The sequence below is a fragment of the Mobula birostris genome, chromosome 14 (genome assembly GCF_030028105.1).
Source record: "Mobula birostris isolate sMobBir1 chromosome 14, sMobBir1.hap1, whole genome shotgun sequence".
Lineage (NCBI taxonomy): Eukaryota > Metazoa > Chordata > Chondrichthyes > Myliobatiformes > Myliobatidae > Mobula > Mobula birostris.
In genome coordinates this window covers 71,291,780-71,316,731 of record NC_092383.1, presented here as the reverse complement: position 1 = coordinate 71,316,731, position 24,952 = coordinate 71,291,780, and the positions used below count along the sequence as shown (strand labels likewise).

The following is a 24,952-nucleotide window of genomic DNA, read 5'->3' as shown; positions in this document are numbered from 1 at the left end:
CCAAAACCGGGCATGAAATTTGAAGCTGCACGTGGTCATTTGCTGACAAGATCCCCCCCGCTTGACTATTCTGCTGACATTCTCCTGGTGCTTGGCAGAGACACCATCCATGCACATAAGGTATGTGAACAGCACAATGGTCGGCACAATGCACTGGACCTGGGTTTGGTCACAGTTGGTGAAGTCTGTCTCCATGGTGCTCATCAGCCCAGTATCAGCGCATTTAAAACCAATGTCTGGAGAACAGGCACCCAAGTAATTTCAGATCCTGAGAGAGTAGAATCTGTATGAAAGAGATGATTTCACATAGATGAGCACCCTGACATACTTACCTCCCCTCAACCCTATCTAGGCTAGCTGGACTTCAGTAACACTGAAGATGATTATCCGCTGGCACCTTCCATCGAAGATGTGGTCTTCCTTTGAATCATGAATAAAGAGATTAGCTAAGATAAGTCATGCAGTTGGGTCGCACCCCTTTCTTTCAGGTCTCCATGACAACACCTACCAAACAAGAAAGTCAACTCGTGTCCCTCAGTCACACATTGAGAAGGAAACCAGAAGTGAAAGATGTTTACGTCTAGTTCATGGAGAGACTCTACAGAAACGACAATCATGCTGACTTTGTGACTCTATTAAATTCCAACAAAGAAAATTGGTATTTGTCCAACTTCGGTGTTTACCACCCCCAAAATCCAGCAGAAATACAAACTGACTTTGACTCAAGTGTGAATTTCAAAGGCATATCACTGAACAATGTGCTCTTGCGGTGTTCAGACCTTAATAACAGTCATGCAGTTCAGAATGGAATCCATCGCAGTGGTGGTAGACACTGAACAGATGTTTCACAGCTTCTTAGCGAGAGAGGATCATCGGTGCTGCCTCAGATTCTTGAGTTTTCATGATCACCAACTGGACAACAAGATTCTGGAGCACTGCATGAGAGTTCTTGGACTAGTAACTGCCCCGCACCAGTTGTGGCAATCCATGCCTTAAGAGGACAGCTATTGAGGGAGAGAAGGAATTTGGGACTGAAGCACAGGGGTACGTATAAAGGCCTTTCTGTGTTGATGATGGTCTTAAGTCATTTTCTAGTGGAAAACCAGTCAGCTGGCTGAAAACATTGCAAGACATTTTGGCACAGGCTAATCTCAAACTGCATAAGATCACATCCAACAGAGCTGAGGTCATGCAACATATCCCATCTGAAGATATAGCCAAAGGTCTACAGAATTATGATCTTGGGCAGGACCTCCCTCCTATGCAACACAATCTGGGCCTTGAATGCGACCTCATTACCGACACACTTACTTTCCAGGTCACTGATACTGAAGGATCCTATCTGGATTATGGCATAGTATTGACTATCGATAGTCTATTTGACTCTCTTGGATTCTCTGCTTCAGTCAGTATCCAGCGACTCTTCATGTTAAGAGAGATGACCTTAAACACTTGTGGACGGGATGTCCCACTCCCTAAAGAGAAGTATGAGCGTAACAACAGTGGTGTTCTTCCCTTCAGGATCTTAAAGGTTTGAAGATTCCAAAAACTGATACAATTCTGCTACCTACAGCTCAAAAGAAAGAGGGCTGCTTCTTCTGTAATGCATCAACTAAAGCTATTGCTGCTGAAGTTTGTACTACTGGATATAGTGAAGTTAGATTCATCCCGGGTAAGGCAAAGCTCACTCCCTAATCAGAACTCACTGTATCAAGGTTTGAAGTCAGTGCTGCTGTTCTAGCGGTAGAAATGGCAGAGATGCTAACTGAAGTGCTCGATGTAGAGCTAGATTATATCAAGTCCTTTACCGACAGTAAGGTTGTGCTCAGTTACATTTTTAATAAAACAAGGGGAATCTATGTTTATGTACATAATAACATCCAAAGTATCAGGCGAACATCTCAGAGTCAATGGAACTATGTTCCTGCTGATCTCAACCTGGATGATTATGACACAAGATGGCTCCAAAATAATCAGCTTACCCTCTCCTCATGGTTAACTTGGTCCAACATGTCTTATTGATCACCAACATGAAACTTCTGACTAGGCTGACCCAGAGCCAGATGTAGAAATATATCAAGTGCTGACAAACATCATTCATTTATCATGCTCCAACTTGTCAGTACACACTTCGAGCATTTTCAAGCTGGAAGTTGCTTAACAGAGCAATTGCTTGGCTCTCACATATTTCTCATTCTTTTACAGGAGTAGACAAAGCAACAGAACAACAGAATCAGCAAAGGTTAGAATCTTTTTTGTTGTTCAAAGACTGGTTTATGCAGAGGAACTGCAGTGTGTCACAAAGTAGGAACCGCTCCCTAAACAAAGTCCCCTGAGTAAACTCTATCCGTTTCTTGAATCTGATGGGCTACCACAATTTGGAGGATGTGTTAGGAAGGCACAACTCACTTTAGGGTAACTCACCTAATGATCATTCTGAGTAAGCACTACATCACCTCTCTTCTCATTAGATATTTCCATGAGCAAGAATGTCATCAAGGCCAATACTTTTGAAAAGAGAGAACAGTTGTTTTAAAGGCCAGTCTCTGAGATTAGCCTTCTTTAATCAAAGACTTTATAAAGTGATCACTTGACTATTAGTTTCAGTAGTTCAGTTTGACATGCCAGACAGGGAGTGTTCTGGCCTCTGGGGGCACAATTAATGTTGTATGAACATCATTTCCCGTATGCAACTTTTTTTTTATATATATATAATTTCTTGTGCAGATTAATTCTGATTCAATTTGAAACACATGGTGGAAAGACATTTATCATCCTCTCTTTATTTGTCTTTGAAACAGCAATATCTTTTCACAAGTAAGAATTACCATTAAAAATCCTGAAGAAAGCTTCCAACCTGGGTGATTTTTGAGAAGTTGTATAACTCACTGCATAGCTGTGTAGATACACACTGCAAGGGCACAGATTGCTTTACAATAATTATATACCTATTTAATCTTATAAATCTGTCCATTCACCTGTCTCCTGCCCAAGCACCTGTCCATAACTATATATTTCAAGGATGAGGATATTCCTTTCAAGGCAGAGGAAAGAAATGATTGCACTCTCAAAGCACAAACATATCTTTTGTCATAGCACAGAAAAAGAAATTCTTCCTTTTGTCTTAATTCTTGTTAGTGGTATGTACAATTGAAGAAGCTTTGCAATTTCCATGCATTTAAAAATGCTGTTACCTATGTACATGAATGATGGTGAAATGAGGTGAAATCTAAAACTCAATAGTGAGGAAAGTAATAAAAACACGTGGTTTTCTCTCAGATTCTATTAACAAACACCCATTTTAAATTTGTTAGTACACATATGAAAACATACTTGGATGCACTTCCATTTGAGAAATGGGTGCTGCAGTGAGTATAGTTTTTAGATCCATCTCCTGGATCATCCCTAAAAAGAAAACACCAAACTTGCAGGTTTGGTGGGACTTACTGGTCACCTAGTGTTTGGTATACTTTAATAAAATGTTCTTATATAGTCAGTAAATGTCAAGCACTTGCAGAGAAACATTTGATTTCGGTGTTAAACTGGTGGGCAATGAGACAGCAACTAAAGCAAGGTTACAACTTGTGGAAGTAATGTGATGTGTGACCCATTAGAATATGAAAAAACAGATATTTAGTGTCCTAAACTTTGAGAAAGCTAGAACTAGAACAAAATGAATTTCAGACTTATTATCTACTTAGCCATAGAACTAGTAACTTATGTGTCAGTTGTTTACGCTGAAGAGAATACCATATCTAAGACAGTGTCTTTAATAGGAGCAACTCATTTCTTATGCACACCAGATGGCAAGGCTTTTTGTTCTTTTAGTTTCTTGCTTTCTCAGCATTGTTCTAACTGTTCCATCATTCGCACTTATTCATTGCCCTGTCAACTTTATGCCTCTAGAAATAATAATTTTACTCCAACATGAACTTCATCTTTCATTAGTTATTCCTTTTTTTAAAGACTTTTAAAAAAAAATTTGATTAATATTGTTGTTTACTTTTTCATCTGTGCTTCAAAGACTTCCGTCAGCTCTTCATGTATTGTGGCATATAATAATTTTTAATGCAAAACCACATTTTAATTATGAATCGATAAGCTACAACAGTGAGAATTGCTACAGCTTCAGTTATTCTCTTGGTTTATGTAAGGAAAACTCAAGAGACTGCAAATGCTGGAATCTGCAGCAACAAACAATTTGCTGGAAGGAACTCAGGAGGTCAAGCAGCATCTGTGGGGGAAAGGAACTGTTGATGTTTTAGTCAAAACTCTGTATCAGGACATGAAATGTTAGGAACTTGACATTTCTTTGGGAATATCTTTCACTTTTGCTCAATCTATCTTGACATTTTGTTGTATAGTTGCTATTAATCTGGAAATGCTGCATTTCAGAAGCCACACCAACTCAAACCCGGTCAGTACTTGGATGGACAATCACCTCAGAATACCAGGTCCAGTATTCAATTGTATTAATTTACTAAGCTGTTCCAATGGTTACAGTGGCCTTGGAAGTGAATATGAATTTAATGATCTTGTTTATAGCTTTTGGCTGTTATTCAATTACTGGAAATATAATGCAGATACTTGAGCTATGCTTCAATGGAGGAATTACAAAGCTAAGCAAGCATAATACAAATTGTCCAAAGGCAAAAAGAAAACTGGGATACAATCTAATTTTAACTCAACAAATACTTTAATAGAAATTGCAAGCTCCTACTCACCTCCCTCCACTGTATGGTCTCAATCCCTTGCACATACAGAACACATACTGTGGAAGAAAAGAGGCATTTAGTCACAAAAGGCAAAACAGCACAACGGAATAGAGGCTATTTTAATAGTCTGCAAGCAAAATTTTTCTTCAAACATCATTGCAGAGACAATGTCTTAAGCTTAACTTGCATGCCCTTTACGACATTAGCCACCATCCAGATTGATCCCCCAACATCCAGGACATGCTTTCTTCTTGCTGCTGCCATCAAGAAGGTGGTACAGGGGCCTCAGGGCTCTCACTACTAGGTTCAGCAACAGTTATTACTCCTCAAACATTAGGCTCTTGAACCAAAGGGGGAGAACTTCACTCCACTTGCCAAATCAATGAAACGTTTCCCTAACCAATTGACTCACTTTCAAGGACTCTTCATCTTGTGTTTTTTGATATTTGTTGCTTATTTATTTATTATTATTTCTTCTTTTTTCATTTGTGCAGCTTGTTGTCTTCTACCCTCTGGTTGAACATCCAAGTTGGTTATTATCCTATAGATTTATTGGGTATGCCCATAAGAAAATGAATCTCAGGGTTGTATATGGCGACATACATATACTTTGACAATAAACTTACTTTGAACTTTGAAAAATACACTACATTCCTCAGGGCAGGACATAGAAAAGTAAAGGCTTTAAAGCTGAACTGCTTGGGCTCTAGGAGAAGCCAAAGGACTTCCATCAATTTCACCTTAGTTAATTGGGGTCTCTTGGTGTTCAGGGGATAGTGACCAAAACCTAGATCCCCGTCGAGATCAACTCACTTTCAGACCTATTGAAACAGCTTAATTGGAAAGACACCTCAATGATGAGGTTCTCACTCAGGTGAACGTTCAGAATCAGAATTCTGGAACCAGAATCCTTCATACCTGGGAACTCACAAAATATTAGTATTCACAGTACTGTGCAAAAGTCTTAGGCACATGTAAAAAAAAAATCTATAAAGCAAAGATGCTTTCAAAATAACTAAGTTTCTAAATTGCAGGAAAAAATGATAAAGAGCAGTAAACATTAAAAGCTAAATCAATTCAATATTTGATATAACCACCCTTTGCCTTTAAAACTGCATCGATTTTCTAAGGTACACCATCATGCAGTCTTATAAGAAAATCAGCTGGTAGGTTGTTCCAAGCATCTTGAAGAACTTGCCAGTCTTTTTCCTGCAGACTTTGGCTGTCTCACTTACTCCTGTCTTTCCAGGTAATCCCAGACTGCCTTGATGATGATGAGATCAGGGCCTCGTGAAGGCCATACCATCTGTTGAAGAACTCCTTGTTATTCTTTTCTTTATGACATTGGTTATTATCCTGCTGCAGAATCAAGTTGGGACTGATCAGACGCCTCTCTGAGGGTATTATGTGATGGTTGAGAATCTGCTTGTACTTGTCAGTATTGAAGATTCCATTAATTCTGACCAGATCATCAATTCCATTCGCAGAAATGCAATCCCAAACCTGCAGGAAACGTGCACTGAGTTTCACTGTTCACTCAGCCATGTAGCACACTCCAGCTTTTCAACGGACAGAACGCCTCCCATATGAGCCAAAATTGTCAAATTTTGGCTTGTCAGTCCTGAGCACTTGCTGCCACTGTTTAGCAGTCCCTGTGTTTCTGTGCATAGTCCCTTGGCTTTGCTTCCACTACGGAGAAGTGGCTTTTTGGCCGCCACTCTTGCATGAAGACTACTCTGGCAAGACTTCTCCGGACCGTAGAGGAGTGTACTTGGGTTTAAGTGGTCTCTGTGAGTTCAGAGTGGATAGCAGTGCTGGACTTCTTCTGATTTAGTAGGGACTCAGTTTTATGTATCTCTCATCTGCTGCATTCAGTTACTGTGGCTGACCACTGTGTTTCTGGTCCTCAACCTTGCTCATTTCTTTGTGCATCTTTAGAAGAGCTTGGACTTCACATCTCAAAACTCTTGTCTGCCATGAAATTTCTGCTTGGGAGGGACCTTGCTGATGCAGGATGACTACCTTGCACCTTGTTGCTATGCTCACTCTTGCCATGGTGTAAGAATTGATTATTTGAAAGTTAACTTGTCGTGTCTGCCACACCCTCACCTTTTGGTTCGGTTGTCCTTTGCCCAATTTGATTCCTTCTACACCCATTTCTGTTTCAGTTAACCAGTTTAGTTCATTCAACACATTATGGCATGGATCATTAGCATCCTGTTTGTTATCTTTGTTTAATCATGCACTGGGTTAAAGACCTACAAAATAATCAAGGTTTTACTTGAAAAGTGGTAATTATTTAAAATTTCTTTCTTAAAATGAATACAAACATTTCTCTGTAACATTTAATTTTTTTTTGGAAAATAAATGTTTGAAAATCTAAAATGCTTTCTTTTCTACTGGCATGCTAATGCAGAAGACAAAAAATAAACACCTGAAAACAACATCAATATGAAAAATCTCGAGTGCCTAAGACCTTGGCATAGAACTGCAATTGCTCGACATTGGGGGTGGCATGGTTGTGTAGAACTTAGTGTTATGCTTTACAGTGCCAACAAGCTGGGTTTGGTTCCCAACGCTGTCTGTAAGGAGTTCATATGTTCTCCCCAGGGGCTTCCTTCAACTACACCAGGTTCCTTGCTCAACCCAGACACATGCGGATTAGTAGGTTAATTGGTCACATGGGTGGAATCAGGCAGCGTAAACTCATCGGGATGGAAGGGCAGTTACTGCACTGTATCACCAAATAAATAAATAAACATATATTCAAAATAGAACATAGAATAATACAGCACATTACAGGCCCTTTGGCCCACAATGTTGTGCCGACCCTCAAACCCTGCTTCCCATATAACCTCCCACCTTAAATTTCTCCATATACCTGTCTAATAGTCTCTTAAACTTCACTAGCGTATCTACCTCCACCATTGACTCAGGCAGTGCATTCCATGCACCAACCACTCTCTGAGTAAAAAACCTTCCTCTAATATCCCCTTTGAACTTCCCACCCCTTACCTTAGAGCCATGTCCTCTTGTATTGAGCAGTGGTGCCCTGGGGAAGAGGCGCTGGCTATCCACTCTATCTATTCCTCTTAATATCTTGTACACCTCTATCATGTCTCCTCTCATCTTCCTTCTCTCCAAGGAGTAAAGCCCTCGCTCCCTTAATCTCTGATCATAATGCATACTTTCTAAACCAGGCAGCATCCTGGTAAATCTCCTCTGTTCCCTTTCCAATGCTTCCACATCCTTCCTATAGTGAGGCGACCAGAACTGGACACAGTACTCCAAGTGTGGCCTAACCAGAGTTTTATAGAGCTGCATTATTACATCGCGCCTCTTAAACTCTATCCCTCGACTTATGAAAGCCAACATCCCATAAGCTTTCCTAACTACCCTATCTACCTGTGAGGCAACTTTCAGTGATCTGTGGACATGTACCCCTAGATCTTTCCACACTACCAAGTATCCTTCCACTTACTTTGTACTCTGCCTTGGAGTTTGTCCTTCCAAAGTGTACCACCTCACACTTCTCCGGGTTGAACTCCATCTGCCACTTCTCAGCCCACTTCTGCATCCTATCAATATCTCTCTGCTTTCTTCTAGCTAAATTAGCTAAATTAAGTGTCACATTAGCAAATTAGCATAAGGGCATAAAAATATTTGTGCATACATATTGTTCATTGAGCCCAGTATTTGAAAAGCGATCTACCCAAGCAAGTTTTAGCACTTCCTCCCCACTCAGTTTTAGCTGCTGAGATTATGAGCAATTTGAACTGAGGGGAAATGTATTACAAAGCTTTGGCCTTCCTGTGCTAACTAATCAAAGGGTAGATCGTGTTACAATTATGTAATATAGCAAACAAAAGGGTGAGTGATCTTCAGAGCCATTACTTAAATTGTATAAGTAATGGCCTGAAATTTAAATTTCTGTTTGTGGTTGTCAGGGATCAGAGACATTGCCGAAATGGGTTGTGTGGAAATGATTAGATCTGAGGATTAAATGAATAAGATCTGTGAAAACCAGATCCATTTCCAAATGTAAATCATTGAACAAGACGTGACATTAATAGGGAGTAACATACACAGTCATATTTTAGCTTGAAGCAATCACTGATAGTGATTACCATCAGAGTGAAGATGTTCCAGAGTTCGTTAATGGTATTAGAGCACTAAGGTGCTGCCTCCATTTGAATTACTTCAGGTTTAAATTGCTAAATAAATTTCCTTCTATCTTAATCAGTCACTTCTTCAACATGACAAAAAGAGTATCAGTAACTGACAGTTTCTGGTAATCATGGGATTTTAAGCTGTGAATATTTCACAAAGATTAAGATATGTTTTATTATATTGAACTTCCCAGGGATTAACAAATATGATCTTAAAATGAGAACTAAACCAATTTTTTTAAACACTGTAAAATTGAAAATCATGCAAGATGGATAAAGTGGATATCAGAATATTAATAACTATGATATTCTGGATGTTCAGAATTTCAACATTGGCAATATGGTTAATGGAAATGAAAATCAGTAAGTATACAAAAAGCAGTGATCAGATGTGCCCCTGTGACATTTCAGCCAAATTCATACTTAATTCAAAGGATTAAGAAAGCAGAGTAGATTGCCACAGACAACTCTAGATGGGAACCAACAAAAGTATTTAGAAGTATTATGGATTCTCATCTGACAAATAATAAGGGGTGGTGAGAAAAGGGTAGGATTAGTGATTTCAGAAGCAATTTGTATCTACATTACACTTTATACAACCACCCCATGATAATACACAGGTGGGTTAACAAAGGGAATTTTACGACAAATAACCCAATTGTACATTACAAGTTTTAATCTACAATTTGAGAGGGAGAAGGGAAACTCGGAAGTGTCAGTATTACAGTAGAACAAAGGGAACTATGGTGCTATGAGGGAGGAGCTGGCCAAAGTTCAATGGAACAATACCCTAGCAGGGATGACAGTGGAACAGTAATGGCAAGTGTTTCTGGGAATAATGCGGAAAGTGCAGGATCAGTTCGTTCCAAAGAGGAAGAAAGATCCTAAGGGGAGTAAGGGGAGCCGTAGCTGACAAGGGAAGCAATGGACAGTATAAAAATAAAAGAGAAGAAGTATAACATAGCAAAGACGAGTGCGAAGCTGGAGGATTGGGAAACATTTAAAGAGCAACAGAAGGTAACTAAAAAGGCAAACCGTGGAGAAAAAATGAGGTACGAAGGTAATCTAGCCAAGAATATAAAGGAGGATAGTGAAAGCTTCTTTAGGTATGTGAAAAGGAAAAAAATGGTTAAGACTAAAATTGGGCCCTTGAAGACAGAAGCGGGTGAATTTATTATGGGGAACAAGGAAATGGCAGACGAGCTGAACAGGTACTTTGGATCTGTCTTCACTAGGGAAGACACGAACAATCTCCCAGATGTAATAGTGGCCAAAAGACCTAGGGTAATGGATCGTAACCACAAAATAATCTGCAGGTGCTGGGGTCAAAGCAACACTCACAACACGCTGGAGGAACTCAGCAGGTCGGGCCTCTGCCCCTTGCCCCTACAGTCCTGACGAAGGGTTCCGGCCCAAAACGTCGACCGATCTTTTCCACGGATGCTGCCCGACCTGCTGAGTTCCTCCAGCATGTTGTGAGTGTTGCTTAGGGTAATGGACGAATTGGAGGAAATTTATATTAGGCAGGAAATGGTGTTGGATAGGCTGTTGGGTCTGAAGGCTGATAAGTCCCCGGGACCTGATGGTTTGCTTCCCAGGGTACTTAAGGAGGTGGCTTTAGAAATCGTGGACGCATTGGTAATCATTGTCCAATGTTCTATAGATTCAGGATCAGTTCCTGTGGATTGGAGGGTGGCTAATGTTGTCGCTCTCTTCAAGAAGGGAGGAAGAGAGAAAACAGGAAATTATAGACCGGTTAGCCTGGCGTCGGTGGTGGGAAAGATGCTGGAGTCAATTATAAAAGATGAAATTACGACACATCTGGATAGTAGTAACAGGATCGGTCCGAGTCAGCATGGATTTACGAAGGGGAAATCGTGCTTGACTAATCTTCTGGAATTTTTTGAGGATGTAACTATGAAAATGGACAAGGGAGAGCCAGTGGATGTAGTGTACCTGGACTTTCAGAAAGCCTTTGATAAAGTCCCACATAGGAGATTAGTGGGCAAAATTAGGGCACATGGTATTGGGGGCAGAGTACTGACACCGATTGAAAATTGGCTGGCTGACAGAAAACAAAGAGTAGCGATTAACGGGTCCCTTTCGGAATGGCAGGCAGTGACCAGTGGGGTACCGCAGGGTTCAGTGCTGGGACCACAGCTGTTTACAATATATATTAATGATTTAGATGAGGGAATTAAAAGTAACATTAGCAAATTTGTCCATGACACAAAGCTGGGAGGCAGTGTGAAATGTGAGGAGGATGTTATGAGAAATCAGGGTGACTTGGACAGGCTGGATGAGTGGTGCATGGCAGATGCAGTTTAATGTGGATAAATGTGAGATTATCCACTTTGGTGGTAAGAACAGGAAGGCAGATTATTATCTAAATGGAGTCAAGTTAGGAAAAGGGGAAGCCACAACGAGATCTAGGTGTTCTTGTACATTAGTCACTGAAAGCATGCATGCAACTACAGCAGGCAGTGAAGAAAGCTAATGGCATGCTGGCCTTCATAACAAGGGGAATTGAGCATAAGAGTAAAGAGGTCCTTCTGCAGCTGTACAGGGCCCTGGTGAGACCACACCTGGAGTACTGTGTGCAGTTTTGGTCTCCAAATTTGAGGAAGGACATTCTTGCTATTGAGGGAATGCAGCATAGGTTCACAAGGTTAATTCCCGGGATGGCTGGACGGTCATATGTCGAAAGATTGGAGAGACTGGGCTTGTATACTCTGGAATTTAGAAGGCTGAGCGGGGATCTTATTGAAACATATAAGATTATTAAGGGATTGGACACGCTGCAGGCAGGAAGCATGTTCCCGCTGATGGGTGAGTCCAGAACCAGAGGCCACAGTTTAAGAATTAGGGGTAGGCCACTTAGAACGGAGTTGAGGAAAAACTTTTTCACCCAGAGAGTGGTAGATATATGGAATGCTCTGCCCCAGAAGGCTGTGGAGGCCAAGTCTCTGGATGCTTTCAAAAAAGAGATGGATAGAGCTCTTAAAGATAGTGGAATCAAAGGTTATGGGGATAAGGCAGGAACTGGATACTGATTGTGGATGATCAGCCATGATCACAGTGGATGGCGGCGCTGGCTCGAAGGACTGATTGGTCTACTCCTGCACCTATTGTCTATTGTCTATAACTAAACCTCAGCCAGAGAGGTAGGATCAAATGGAACAAAGGGAATTCCAAAACCTAGACAAATCTAGCATTAATTTGAATTCTAAGGTATTATAATGGTAGAGGTCAAATAAGTTCTTTAAATCAAGGTAAAGAATTTTCAATTGAGGTATTGCAAGAATGGAACTAAAGTAAGGTAGTGCACAGAAGACTTAGAGTAAGGCAAAATAAAGGCAATTGGATTCTGGATAAGCTAAACTGGAAGATCAAATCCTGGAAGACCTACAGAAAACACTGTAATAATCAAGATAATACTGAGATAATAAAGACATTGAAAAATATTTTACCAACAGAAAGTTGACAGAAAATTATGACTTTGGGTGACTTGGGAACAAAGGTATTAATTGGGAACACAGTTACTGACATCCTCAGAATTCCCAAAATTTAATTGACAGAGTTGGCTGAATAGCCTCTTCTTTGCTACCATCACAACAGAAATGGGATTGAATTCTTTGTCAAGACAGAATTGTCAATAATCAATTGGCAGTGTCTGCAATACTCACAGTGGATTCTGGTTAATTGGGCCATCGTTTAATCAGTATATTCAGAATATCGTAAATGTTAGCACTGTTCGCTGAGTATGCCTTAGCTGCTGTTTGTTTCTGGTATCTTCTGTTATAAATTTAAATCTTCTTCTTTGATGCAGCCGTATAATGAACTTCTTTCAATTCACATTTGTGCCTCAATCAATTTATAATCATCATAAACAATAATGTCATGTCATCTATAAAGAGCTTACTAGCTACAAATCTGGACATCACGACTGTAAATTAAGAATAAATGCAATCTCACACTGAGGAAATCAATCTCAGCTTGCTAGGGGACACAAGAAACTGCAGATGCTGGAATATGGAGCAAAACATTGCAGGAGGAACTCAGCAGCTCAGGCAGCATCTGTGCAGGAAAATGGACAATAGTGTGTCCTGTTGAGATTCTTCGCCTGGGCTGATAGTTAATACAATGATATGAGGGGAAGAGTTGCAGTAACAGCTGGCGAGTGAGAGGTGCATCCAACCACGGCAGGAAGAGTGGAAACAGAGGGTGGGAAGTGAGGCAAAGACAGAGGATGGAAGCAACTAAATGGCTGCAGATAATTGTATCTGATAGGAAAGACAAGTAGATTATGTTTTTTTCTCTTTGCTCTCTCCTCCTAATCAACCTAGTTCCTCCTACACTGACCCTGCTCCTCACCTTCTACTGCCTATCTCCTATTTTCACTCTTCCCTTCTCTGTATACCACTTGCCAGCTCTTGCTCCACCTGGTTATCACACCTCTATCTCTCAGTCCAAATAAACTGTCTCAACCTGACAGCTCAACCATCCACTTCTCTCCACAGATGCTGCCTGACCCACTGAGTTACTCTCTAGAGGTTTTCTTTTGTACAGCTTGATAGGATCAATAAAATGTTTTAAGCTGTTTATGTGCTAAATAAAATTTGTACGTTTGCAAACAACTTAGAGTTGTGTAAATTCTTGGCAGCATAAAGAATCTTACGGACAAAACAAAAATCAGTCACATAACTTCAGTCCTTTTTCTTCCCTCCATTAGTACTGCAGTTAGCAAAGATGCTGCCTCACAGTTCCAGTGACCCAGGCTCAATCCAGAACTCCAGTGCTGTATGGAATTTGCACATTCTCTTTGAGATAGAACGGATTACCCCGATGGTTCAGTTTCCTCCCAGAACTCAAAAATGGACTGGTTGTCAGGTTAATTGTCCGCTGTAAATTGCCCATAGGGCATTTATGAATGGAAGAATCTACAATAGGGCGGCGAGGTGGAGATAATGGTTGTCTCTCGGGGTCCGAGGAAGACTACATTGTGCAGGGTGAAAGTGTTTTATTTTTACGAGGACGTGTTGTGAGCTCGACATCAACCCGGCACGGATGGAGAGTGCGCTCGGGGGCAGTCTGTCACTGGATCGAAATCCGGAACCTCCGTTCTCGAGCCCGGCGCTGATCTCACTGCACCACCAGCCGACCTCATTTTTGCACAATGTAACCAGTGCGTGACAGATATTAAAGTGGAAAAGCCTTGCACAGAGACGATCCCACTCTCTTGACCTCAGAAGTCAGGATCCAGTGGCACGAAGAATCGTTACGTCTGGCAACTTCCTTGGCTGCATTGGATGGCCACATCTTCTCAAGTGCTCTGCCACGCCCTACACACTCCACAATGCGCTGCTGCAACGCCTTCTCAGCCGCTGAACCCCCGGGGTTTCCTCCGCATGATCCACCAAAGCAGTCTTTGCATGCTGGGATAGACAACTCCCTATCTCACCAAGGGTTTGCGACCCGTCAGCTACCCTCACCTGGTTTAGCCAGCTTGTCGAAGCCTTTGCCCGGGGTGTGGCCGCTGTCGCATGCAAACAGCTACGAGGAGCCACAGGTGACAGCTGGGCGTTGGTGGGACCAATAGATGACGAGCCTCTCCAAGGAGTGCCACAAGCCCCCCATCTAGAAGTGCTACCCTTCCCATGCACCCCATGCACACCTGAGGTGGAGATACATCTCTAACAAAGGAGGTATAAGGAACTCCTTACCTCTGCTAGCCTGCAGGTCACCCTTGTACAAGGTGTTGCATGTACGCAGCCCACTCGCCCTCACCCCTAGATCAGGGCAACGTGAAGTGATGGGGGCAAGTGGGGGATGGTTATCTGAACAGCTGGTGCATATCACAAGTCCTGGTTATGCGACCACTCACTGCACTCCTCCCCTACAGTAGAATAAAGACCTTTGTACAATATATCATGTACAGTGAGATCACATATTTAGAGACCTCTGTTCAATAAAAACAGCGGACAGTATACCATGTGTAGTTTATGTAATATTCGGTGTGTATCCCTTTAAGGAATGAAGCATGTGTGAAGCCATTGATAAAGACATCCCAGTGTGGAACTGAACAGAATCAGTTTAACTATGGTGCAGCCACACAGAAAAGTTACCTGTCCAGAGCCACACCTTCCTCCATCTGGTTCTCCACCTCCTCCCTTTTTTCCATGGTCTCTTGTTCTCTCCTATCAGATTCCTTCTTCAGCCCTTTGCCTCTTCCCCAATAACTCGCAGCTTCTCATATCATTCCCCCCCCAACCCACCTTCTTGCCTTTCCCCTCTAATTTGTATTCACTTATCACCCACCAGCTATGTTCTTTTCCCTCTCCCCACCCTTTTAATCTGGCTTCTGCCTTTTTTCTTTCCAGTCCTGATGAAGAGACACAGCCCAAAATACTGTCCATTTCTGCTGAGGTCTTCCAGTGTAATGTGTGTTGCTCCAAATTTTCAGCATCTGCAGTCTCTCATGTCTGCATTTCTGTAAATATTTTTGTTTAGAAAATCGCTCTTAATTTCATTTACTAGTTGTTATCCTTTACCTTAATAAGTTACTGAAATAGACACTGAAACAAGGTGTCAGAAGTTTTGCTTTACGAAACATTGGAAATTAGACACCACACCCAAATCCCAAAAGCCAGGCAGGGGATCCCTCAGCTGTTAATTTATGGAAGTATGCTAAGGCACAGCAAACTGCGTCATTCCAACATTGAAAGGTACATTATAGAACAAACAAAATGCCTAAAGCTTTGCATTTCCAGGGCAGCAACTTGTCATAAAGAATGGAATTAACAAAAGGAAGGTCTTTTACTGAGATAAGCCAAGTTTATCGCCATTTAACTATATACATGTAGACCACCAAACAAGAGAATGTTTCTCTGGACCGGGGTGTAAAGCACAGTAGTACACATAACACATATGTAACACACAATAACTTAGGAAAGTAAGAATTAAAGATGCAAATGAATTACACATAGATAAACAAAGTAAAGTACATAAATTAAAACTTACAGGGTTACAGTACAACTGATCTACCAACACATTGAATGCAATTCAGCAGGGAGTCAGAACCCTAATTACCTGAGAGAAGGAACTGTTCCCCATCCTGACCATTCTTGCCTTTGTGTTTTGGAGTCTCCTGCCTGATGGTAGAATATCAAAGAGAATGCTAGATGGATGGGTGGGATCCTTGATAATTCTAAGGGTGCAGTGTTCCTGATAAATGTCCACGGCGGACAGTAAGGAAACTCCACGATCCTCTTGGCCATTCTCACAGTCCTCTGTAGGGACTTCCAGTCCGACACTCTGTTGCTCTCACACCAGACTGAGATGCTGCTTGTCAGTACACTCTCAATAGTGCTCCTGTAAAATTCAGTTAAAATGGTGGGGTGGGGGAAGGGAAGACTTGCTTGTCTCAATCTCTTCAGGAAGTGGATGCGCTGCTGTGCCTTCTTATTCAGGGAAGTGATATTGAGAGACCAGGAGAGATCATCCGTGATGTGAACTCCCAGGAACTTGGTGCCCTTAATTCTCTCTATGGAGAAGCCGTGTGTTCGCTGAGGGGTATAGGTTGTCTGCAGCCTCCTGAAGTCCACAATGATTTCCTCTGTCTTCTCCACGTTCAGATTTAGGTTGTTGTTCCCACACCAGTCCATAGCTCCTCCATTTTCTCTACATACTCCAACTCATCATGATGAGGCCAACCACTGCTGCGTCATCCATAAACGTGATGACAGGGTTTGAGCTGGATCCTGTGACATAGTTGTGTGTCAGCAGCGGGCTGAGCACACAGCCCTGGGGAGCGCCTGTGCTCAGCGTAATGGAACTAGAGACATTGTTGCCCACACAGACTGACTGTGGCCTTTTTGTTAAGAACTCCAGGATCCAGTTATAGAGGGAGGCATTAAGACCCAGCAAGGACAGTTTCCCCACCAGTTTCTGAGGTATGATGATGTTAAACGCTGAAGTGAAGTCAATGAAGAGCAAACTGGCGACATTTTTCAGGTGGGACAAGGGAGAGTGAAGGGCAGTGGCTATGGCATAGTCAATGGATCGATTTCAGCAATAAGCAAACTGGAAAGGATCTAATGTAGCCTGGAGAAAGGCTTTAATGTGCTGTTGACCAGCCGCTCAAAGTATTTCATAATGGCTGATGTTAATGTCACAGGACTCCAGTCAGTTAGGCAGGTTATTGTCGTCTTCTTTGGCACTGGAATGATGGTTGCCATCCTGAAAACTAAGAGGACAATGGACTCTTCCAGAGAGATATTGAATAAATCCATCAGCACCTCAGTTGGCTGGGCTTTGCAGTCCTTCAGAACCTGACCTGGTATATTATCAGGTCCCATAGCTTTGCATGGTTTGACTCTGGCCAGGGTCTTTCTCACCTCAGCTTTAACCAGATGGAGTGCCTGCTCCCTTGGGAGGGAGAGGTGTCTTCCTTGCCAGCACTTTGTTCTGTGCATAAAACCAGGCGTAAAAGGCCTTCAGCCTGTCAGGGAGTAAGGCTGGTAATAGCAGATAATAACAGACAAACAAGAACAAATAAAAGTCACCACTATACCTTATGAGTCACAAGGAGAAGAAAACTGCATCATACTATAACATTCTCATGTAAGACTCTGGAGAATGCATCAGATGCATTCTAAACACATTGCAACAGCTGCATAAATGAAAGAGCTAGCTAGGACCTTGGAAAATCTTTTAATATCTTCTGAACAGAGAAAATCCTTTTTGCAGATAACTGAATACCTCATATCCACAAAACTGTAATCAGAGAATAGATTATTTGTGGAATATAAGTGCCTGTCCTATGTGTAACAGAAAAGTGCAGATGAACATGCCAGGCTAAAACATGTTGCATGGACAACAGACAGAACTGTATTCAGTGAAGTTGTAGGCAAAATGTAGGAAGGCTTAGATTTTGCCAGAAACTACAGCAGGAAGGCTTAACTAGAACACAGAACAGTACAGCACAGTACAGACCCTTCAGCCCACAATGTAATGCCAAATGATGCAAATATTCAGCAACATATGTGACTGAAGAAGAAAGAAAAAAATATGTGAACGAGGTCGAATGGAGAATCATTTCCACAAATGGTGCTGAATGAAGAGGACATCTGAAGACCATGGAGTGGATGAGGAGAGCCAAGCAGTGACAGACACAGGATCAAATTCAAGCTACCATTTGGACACAATGTACGGTGTGCCAAATCAGACCTTTGTCTCTGCAAGATACACCCACTAGATATAGCAACACCGAGATTTCAGTGCAAGAGCAACCAGTAACATTCAATTCAACTAAGCAGCAACCTGTAATGTCCCCTGGAAACAAGCCACCAATTGCAAGGTATTACAGTTATAACCAATAAGTCATGTGCTGTTTATACATTAGACCACACTAATGCTCTTTGGAGGCCGTGAACCCAAAGATCCATTAGAGCTCTGATCTGAAGTTCATCCAAGCAGCCCAGAAAGCTATCACATATTATCTGGACCTAGTACACTACAACAGATGGGCTTGATAGACACACCATGCCAGGATCCTGAGCACTGCTCCGAAACATGGAATAACCTCAGCAGCAGAACTGACAGATACCCATGCAAATGTTTTCATAAAACCAAAAATGAAAAATCTTGCAGAAAGACAAAAAAAATGAAGCCAAAAGACAGGCACAGTACTACAACCAATACTTCTAAGAGAAGCCACTAGGAGAGTTGGAGACGTGGGAGGACAGAACAACATTAGACTGCCATCAGCTAAAGACAACGTTGACTTGACACAAAGCACATCCCAGATTATACAAGAACATGACATATCAGAGATAAAGATCTATTCTGAGCAACAATGTATTAGTTAATTAATGATAGGATGGTAATTAGTGACGCACATCAGAATTTCTAACCTATATTTTTATATAGTCCACTTAAGAAAAAAATAACTTCAATTATCAAAGTGAAAGTACTATTTTTTTTGAAGTATGTTTGTCACCATATGCTACTGAGATTCATGATTTTTACAGAAAATAAAGAAATGCAATAAAATGTATGAAAATCTATGCATAAACAAAGACTGATAAACAACTCGTACAAAAGAGGACAATGGTGTAAATGAAAAATTAATAATACTGAGAACATGAATTGTAGAATCCTTGAAAGAGAGTCTGTAGGATATAGAATCAGTTCAGAGTTGTGATGAATGAAGTTTTAGCCATGTTGATTCCTTAACCTGATGGTCTGGGACCTAAGGCTCCTGTACCTCCTCATGGACGGTAGTAGTGAGAACAGGGCATGGCCTGGATGGTGGATGCTGTTTTCTTGTGGTAGCACTCTATATAAATGTGCTCAATAGTCAGTATTCAAAACTGAATAGGCAATTAAACTTTCTCAATATTTCTCTTTGCTGAAACTGTTCTTCATCACTAATCAAGTGAAGCACTAAACAAGAACAATGCATTGATTCATATCTTTTTTTCTACATAACCATAAGCAGATTCAAATGTGACTCATAGCATGAAAGAAAACAAGTGCTACTGTTTAGCTTTCAATTTAAAGGTTTTCAGAGGCCAGTTTTCAAAGTTGCCTCAGCAAGCTTCAAAGCCAAAGGGTGAATTGGAAATTAGGGGAAGTGGAGAAATTTTAATATTTTAGACAGCAAGGGAATTTGTTTATGCACAGGTAAATATGCAGCATTGAGCATCACTTGTCTTTTATTTCTATAAACCATACTTCCCACCAGTTGTAATAAAACAGAAAATACCAACTAAGGCTTACTTCCCTCCTTTTTTTGGATTCTGGCAACCTATCTTTTGGCTGACAAAATGGGCTCATATTGTGAAAGTTTTGTTCAGTCATGAAATTTGGGTGGCGGGGTGGAGATGCTTCTCTACCAAAGGAGGTGCAAACCGCTCCTTCCCTCCGCTAGAATGCAGATCAACTTTGGACAAGGTGGAGCACCTACTTAGCCACCCAGTCAGGGTTATGTGAAGCCATGGGAGCAGGTGGTGGATGATCGTATGAGTAGCTGGTGCACATCAGAAGTTCTGGTCATGCAACCATTGATGCCAGGCAGACAATCTCTAAAGAGTATTGATAATGGCTGGGGTCACCCATCTTGGAAAGACACTGCCCAGAAGAAGGTAATGTCAAACCACTTCCGTACAAAAATTTGCCAAGAACAATCATGGTTATAGACCATGATTGCTTACATCATACGACACAGCATATAATAATGATGATGATGATGAGTCATGATATGTTTGGCTCATCTGTGAGATAATTTTTCTCCATTGTATTTTTTTTTGTAATTAAGTCTTTTCCTCTGATGGAGCTAATTATATAAAGACTACTTAAAATTTCTTCCATAGTACTTTGGAATTTCCTAATTTTAGGAACTTCGTAAACCTTATATTACACAGTTTTTCAGTTTCTGCAGGAGAATGAACAATATTGTCCCTCATTCTGTTTTGCCCCGTCTTACCACCATCACCTCATAACTTAGACAAGTCCCAAATCTAAAGCATCTTCCCTGCCCTGGCTTGACAATACAACCACAATTGAGAGAATTTGTCAACTCAGGCAAACTATTTGACCAATCCTGAGTGCATAAACAATGTTTGTCATAGTCATTCAAAGGCACTCTTACTATGAATCATAAGAATAAGGATCTCAGTACTCACATGGGTCAGATTTTGAGAATGTATCTTTATCCAGTAGATTCCTGTAGAAAATAAAAATCAGATCACATTTACTGGAAAACAGTCAAGTCTAAAATTACAGATTACAGTGAAAAATTTGTTTCCCTAGCACCAAGACTGCTAAAATTCTATTGAGCGTGATATTGCGTGCTTCTCATCAACTTACACAAAACCAATTATTTGAAGAGAATCATAATTTGGCAAACTGAATTCTGAATATTTTCTTTAAAGTTGTCCTGCAATGCACTGTCTTTCTCCCTCCACTTCACCTTTTTAGATTTCCCCCAGATATGTCCACAAACACCTTGGTTCTTGACCTCCAGAACGTTAAAGCATCCAGTTGAGGATCAGAAGTACAAAGGTGTGATCCAAATCAGTATATCCTGAGAATTCTTTTCAATCCTAATATGCTAAATGATTACTTTATGATTGGAGCTCACCATGATGAAACCAGCAGTTTACTTTATATGCATCAAAATAAATCTCCACATGCAATGCAGACAAATGAAAGAGTTGGAAACTATAGTCACACTTGATATAAATTACATAATCTAAAAAGTTCAGTTCTATTGCTGAGAATAGCTGGAATATTCCTAGTCTTGTACCTTTATGTTGCATTTCTGATTCTAAAGAAGTTGAGTGATAAAAATTAACAAGGAAGCCCTTGTAACTGACAACGCTGCACTTTTTCATCTGTTAATAAATGGAGATATGGGCAATTCATCTTTCCATATTTACAGTCAGCTGCCAGTGTCTTGGACAGTAAATTATGAAGTTATACACTCAAAATGCTGGAGTAACTCAGCAGGTCAGGCTGCATCTATGGAAAAGTGTCAATAGTTAGCGTTTTGTGCCAAGAAGCTTTTTCACGACTCAGAAGGAAGGGGAAAGATGCCAGAATAAAAAGGTGGATGCAGGGGAGAGAGGCCAGCTGGAAGATAATAGGTGAAGCTGTGTGGGTGGGAAAGGTCAAGGGCTGGAGAAGACAGAATCTGATAGGGGAGGAGAGGGGACAATAGGAGAAAGAGGAGGAGAAGGGACCTGGGGGAAGTAATAGGCAGGTGAGGAGAAGTAAAAGCTCAGATTGGGGAATAGTGGAAAGGTGGGGGGGGGGGGGTTCACTGAAAGGAGAAATCAATATTCATGCCATCAGGTTGGAATGTACCCAGACATAATACCCTTCATCCTAAGGGTGGCCTCATCTTGGCACAAGAGGTGGCCATGGATCAACACGTTGGAATAGGAATGAGGAGGTATGAAGTTGTTGTTTTTATGACTCAGTGTCCTATCTTCCTAAAGCGCAGCTTTTAATTTACTACTGCACTATAACACTGGGAGTTCCAAAGCATATGGTATTATTAATGAATTAAACTGTTGAAGAATGTCAGTTCTTAATAATACACTGTAAAACTAAGATATAGGTAGCTGTGCCTTATTAAATTTGATTGCAACACTAAATTTACCACATACCAGAATGTAATTACAGTACAATGCACCACAGGTGACATGACAGTGAAACCTAAGAATTAAGTGAGAGCTAAAAGATAATAAAAACCCACCTCTGCCTTAATGTCAATGTTCTTCAGGGAGTCAATTCAGATTTCAAGCACCATAATTCTTTGAACCCATTTAAAAAATATAGACTGCCTCATCCAAATTCAATGGGATATTTAAGAATTGAGTACTAATTAAAATGAACATATTTTAATGTGATTCCTGTATCTTTTGAATGACTTCAGCAGAATATGATAGAATAAGAAAGACAATACTTAACAAACTCGCTTTAATTTTAACACATCATTTTTGAAACTGATAAAATAACATTAAGATAATCTTGTTATATTTCTCTTCCTGAACTAACCAATGCAATGCTTTTTAAGAGTTATTGATTGTAACTTCTCCAGCATGTATGAAATTGATGCATTATTTATAATTAATTTTATTCTTAATCCACTTTCACCTATTATCTTGAGCATTCTTCATTTGCACTATTTATCTAATCTTAAAATGTTCAGTTCCTTTAAAAGTGTCTATTTACAAATCTGATTGTAATCAGTGCAACTACCAAAGTTTTAAAATATGAGTGACTCCTTCCTCACAACACCCTCTTTCACAACTCACCCCACACCCCACCAGAGATGCCACTCGACCCATTAAGTTCCTCAGCAGGTCATTTACCACTTCAAATTTCAGCAGCTGCAGTCATTTGCATCTTCCATCAATGGATGCCAAGAGTGAGAACACCCAGCACTGAACAAAAGACTTAAATATCTGTCCTGGACTCACATCTTCGGTAGGCAAATGACCAAATTGTCCTATTCAAGTTAATGCAGATCTGTGATCTCAGAGTAATTTTAGCAGGCCACTTAAGTAATCTGTTCAGATGTAGTTAATTCCTAATATTACTGCTCTCAAGTAATAAGCAAAAATGCTGCAAGCACTCAAAGTGTCAATAAACATCCGTGGAAGAAGGGGACACAGAGAACCTTGCAGTTCAATAACTCAAAATCAGATGGTCTAAAACATTAATTTTGTCTCGTTTACCTGTAGTTCAGATTTCCAGCACATGCAGATTTTTTTTATTAATTTCATTTTCCAATTAGTGTTCCTAGCCAGGTCAGTTTAGAGGTGTTTCAATTTGTCTCAAGGCTAAAGATGAAGGAGAAAATACAGTTTCAATCCTTCCTATTGATAGTTATTCAAATACTCCTACTAAATATATGCCAGTGGTCCTGGTTATGATGAGCTCATGAGTTTAATAATCTGCAAACAGGTCAACGGACCTCATGAATAGCTGCCACTTGGATGAGGAATTCATGTTTTACCACCATCCGTTAGACAAGATGGCTATTTCTGAAGAGGACGCAAAGGATAAACTGGATGAAAGAATACCAAAAAGAAAAAGGGTTCTTTGAATGTTTTATAATATATTTTATGTAAATATTTATACTTGGGATTTGTCAAGCATCAAATCCTTGTCATTAATTACAAATGAGCATTGCTTCATTATACACAACATGCTTTTTCCACTTGGTAAACAAGTCAGCATATGGCTTCTCTCACTAAAAGTGCCAATTTATGCTTAATTGTATGAAGTTATTGCCCCTCAACTGTCAGGTTCCTAAACCAGAGAAGATAACTTTTCTCACCCCAACACTGAATTGAACACATAATTTATAGACTCAGATTTAAGGACTAGTGTTTTTGATATTTATTTCTTATTTATTTATTATTATTTTCTTTTAAAATCATAGTTATAGTCCTTAAAAAGTACAGCACAGAAACAGGCCCTTCCGCCCATCTTGTCTGTGCTGAATCATTTAAACTGCCTACTCCCATGGACCTGTACCAGGACCATAGCTTTCCCTACCATTCATATACCGATCCAAACTTCTCTTAAACACTGAAATCAAGAGTGTGTTTGCACCACTTGCACTTGCAGCTCATTCCACCCTCTCATGACCCTCTGAGTGAGGAAGTTTCACCTCATGTGCTCCTTAAACTTTTCGCCTTTCACCCTTAACCTCTAGTGGTAGTCCCACACAACCTCAGTGGAAAAACTCTGCTTGCATTTGCCCTATCTATACCTCATAATTTTGCATACCTCTACCAAATCTCCCCTCTTTTTGAATCTGCGCAGTCTGTTGTCTTTTTGCACATTGCTTGTTTATCAGTCTCAGTCATGTGCGGTTTCCCATTGATTCTGTTGTGTTTTGTATTTACTGTGAATGCCGCAAAAAGTGAATCTCTGGATAGTATATGGTGACATGTACTGTATGCTCGTTGATATTAAATTTACTTTGAATTTTGAGTTTAACACTGTTCTGCTGTGACCCCACATCAATGAGAAGCATATTTTACACTGATGAAACTCAGAAAGAGAACTATGCAGTTTCTGTTGAAGGAACGCACACAGGTCATCTGACTAGATTGGAATTACCTCTGTTTTTCCGAGATGAAAAAAAAGTGATTAGTCATGACATCCATTCTTAATTTCCTCAAACTAATAATTGAAATGTTGTATATTGTTAAGGCTTTAGGCCTTTAATAATGGTTTGCATTTTCCACATTCCAAAATATTATTTGGTATTTAACATATTCATCAATAAATCTTGATTCGCTATCCTCCAGTAGATGAAATTTATCCAAACCCAAGTGTAAACTGATTGATCTCTATGTAGTTTAATCTATTTAGCATCTTTCCACATGAGTTTGTGCTTCTCCTTCTGAACAGAGTATTCATCTCGACAAAAATATGCTCCAAACATTTTATCAGGAGAGAAACCCAATTGGCATTAATCTTCTCTATTCCTTCCCAGCTGATCATGTCAGTCAGCCAATTAGGTCACCTGTTATGCCACTG

At 40.5% G+C, this 24,952-nt stretch overlaps 1 protein-coding gene across 6 annotated transcripts in view; it reads right to left on the bottom strand.

Annotated features, from left to right (window-relative positions):
• Positions 1 to 24,952, bottom strand: part of LOC140209516 (copine-8-like) — a 669,962-nt gene that overhangs the window by 557,325 nt on the left and 87,685 nt on the right. For all 6 annotated transcript variants that reach the window (XM_072277770.1, XM_072277771.1, XM_072277769.1 and 3 more), the window contains exons 2-3: positions 20,572 to 20,612; positions 4,725 to 4,771 (exon numbers count right to left, since the gene is read on the bottom strand). In XM_072277770.1, the coding sequence (XP_072133871.1) occupies positions 4,725 to 4,771; positions 20,572 to 20,612 (88 nt within the window). The remainder of the gene's footprint in view (positions 1 to 4,724; positions 4,772 to 20,571; positions 20,613 to 24,952) is intronic.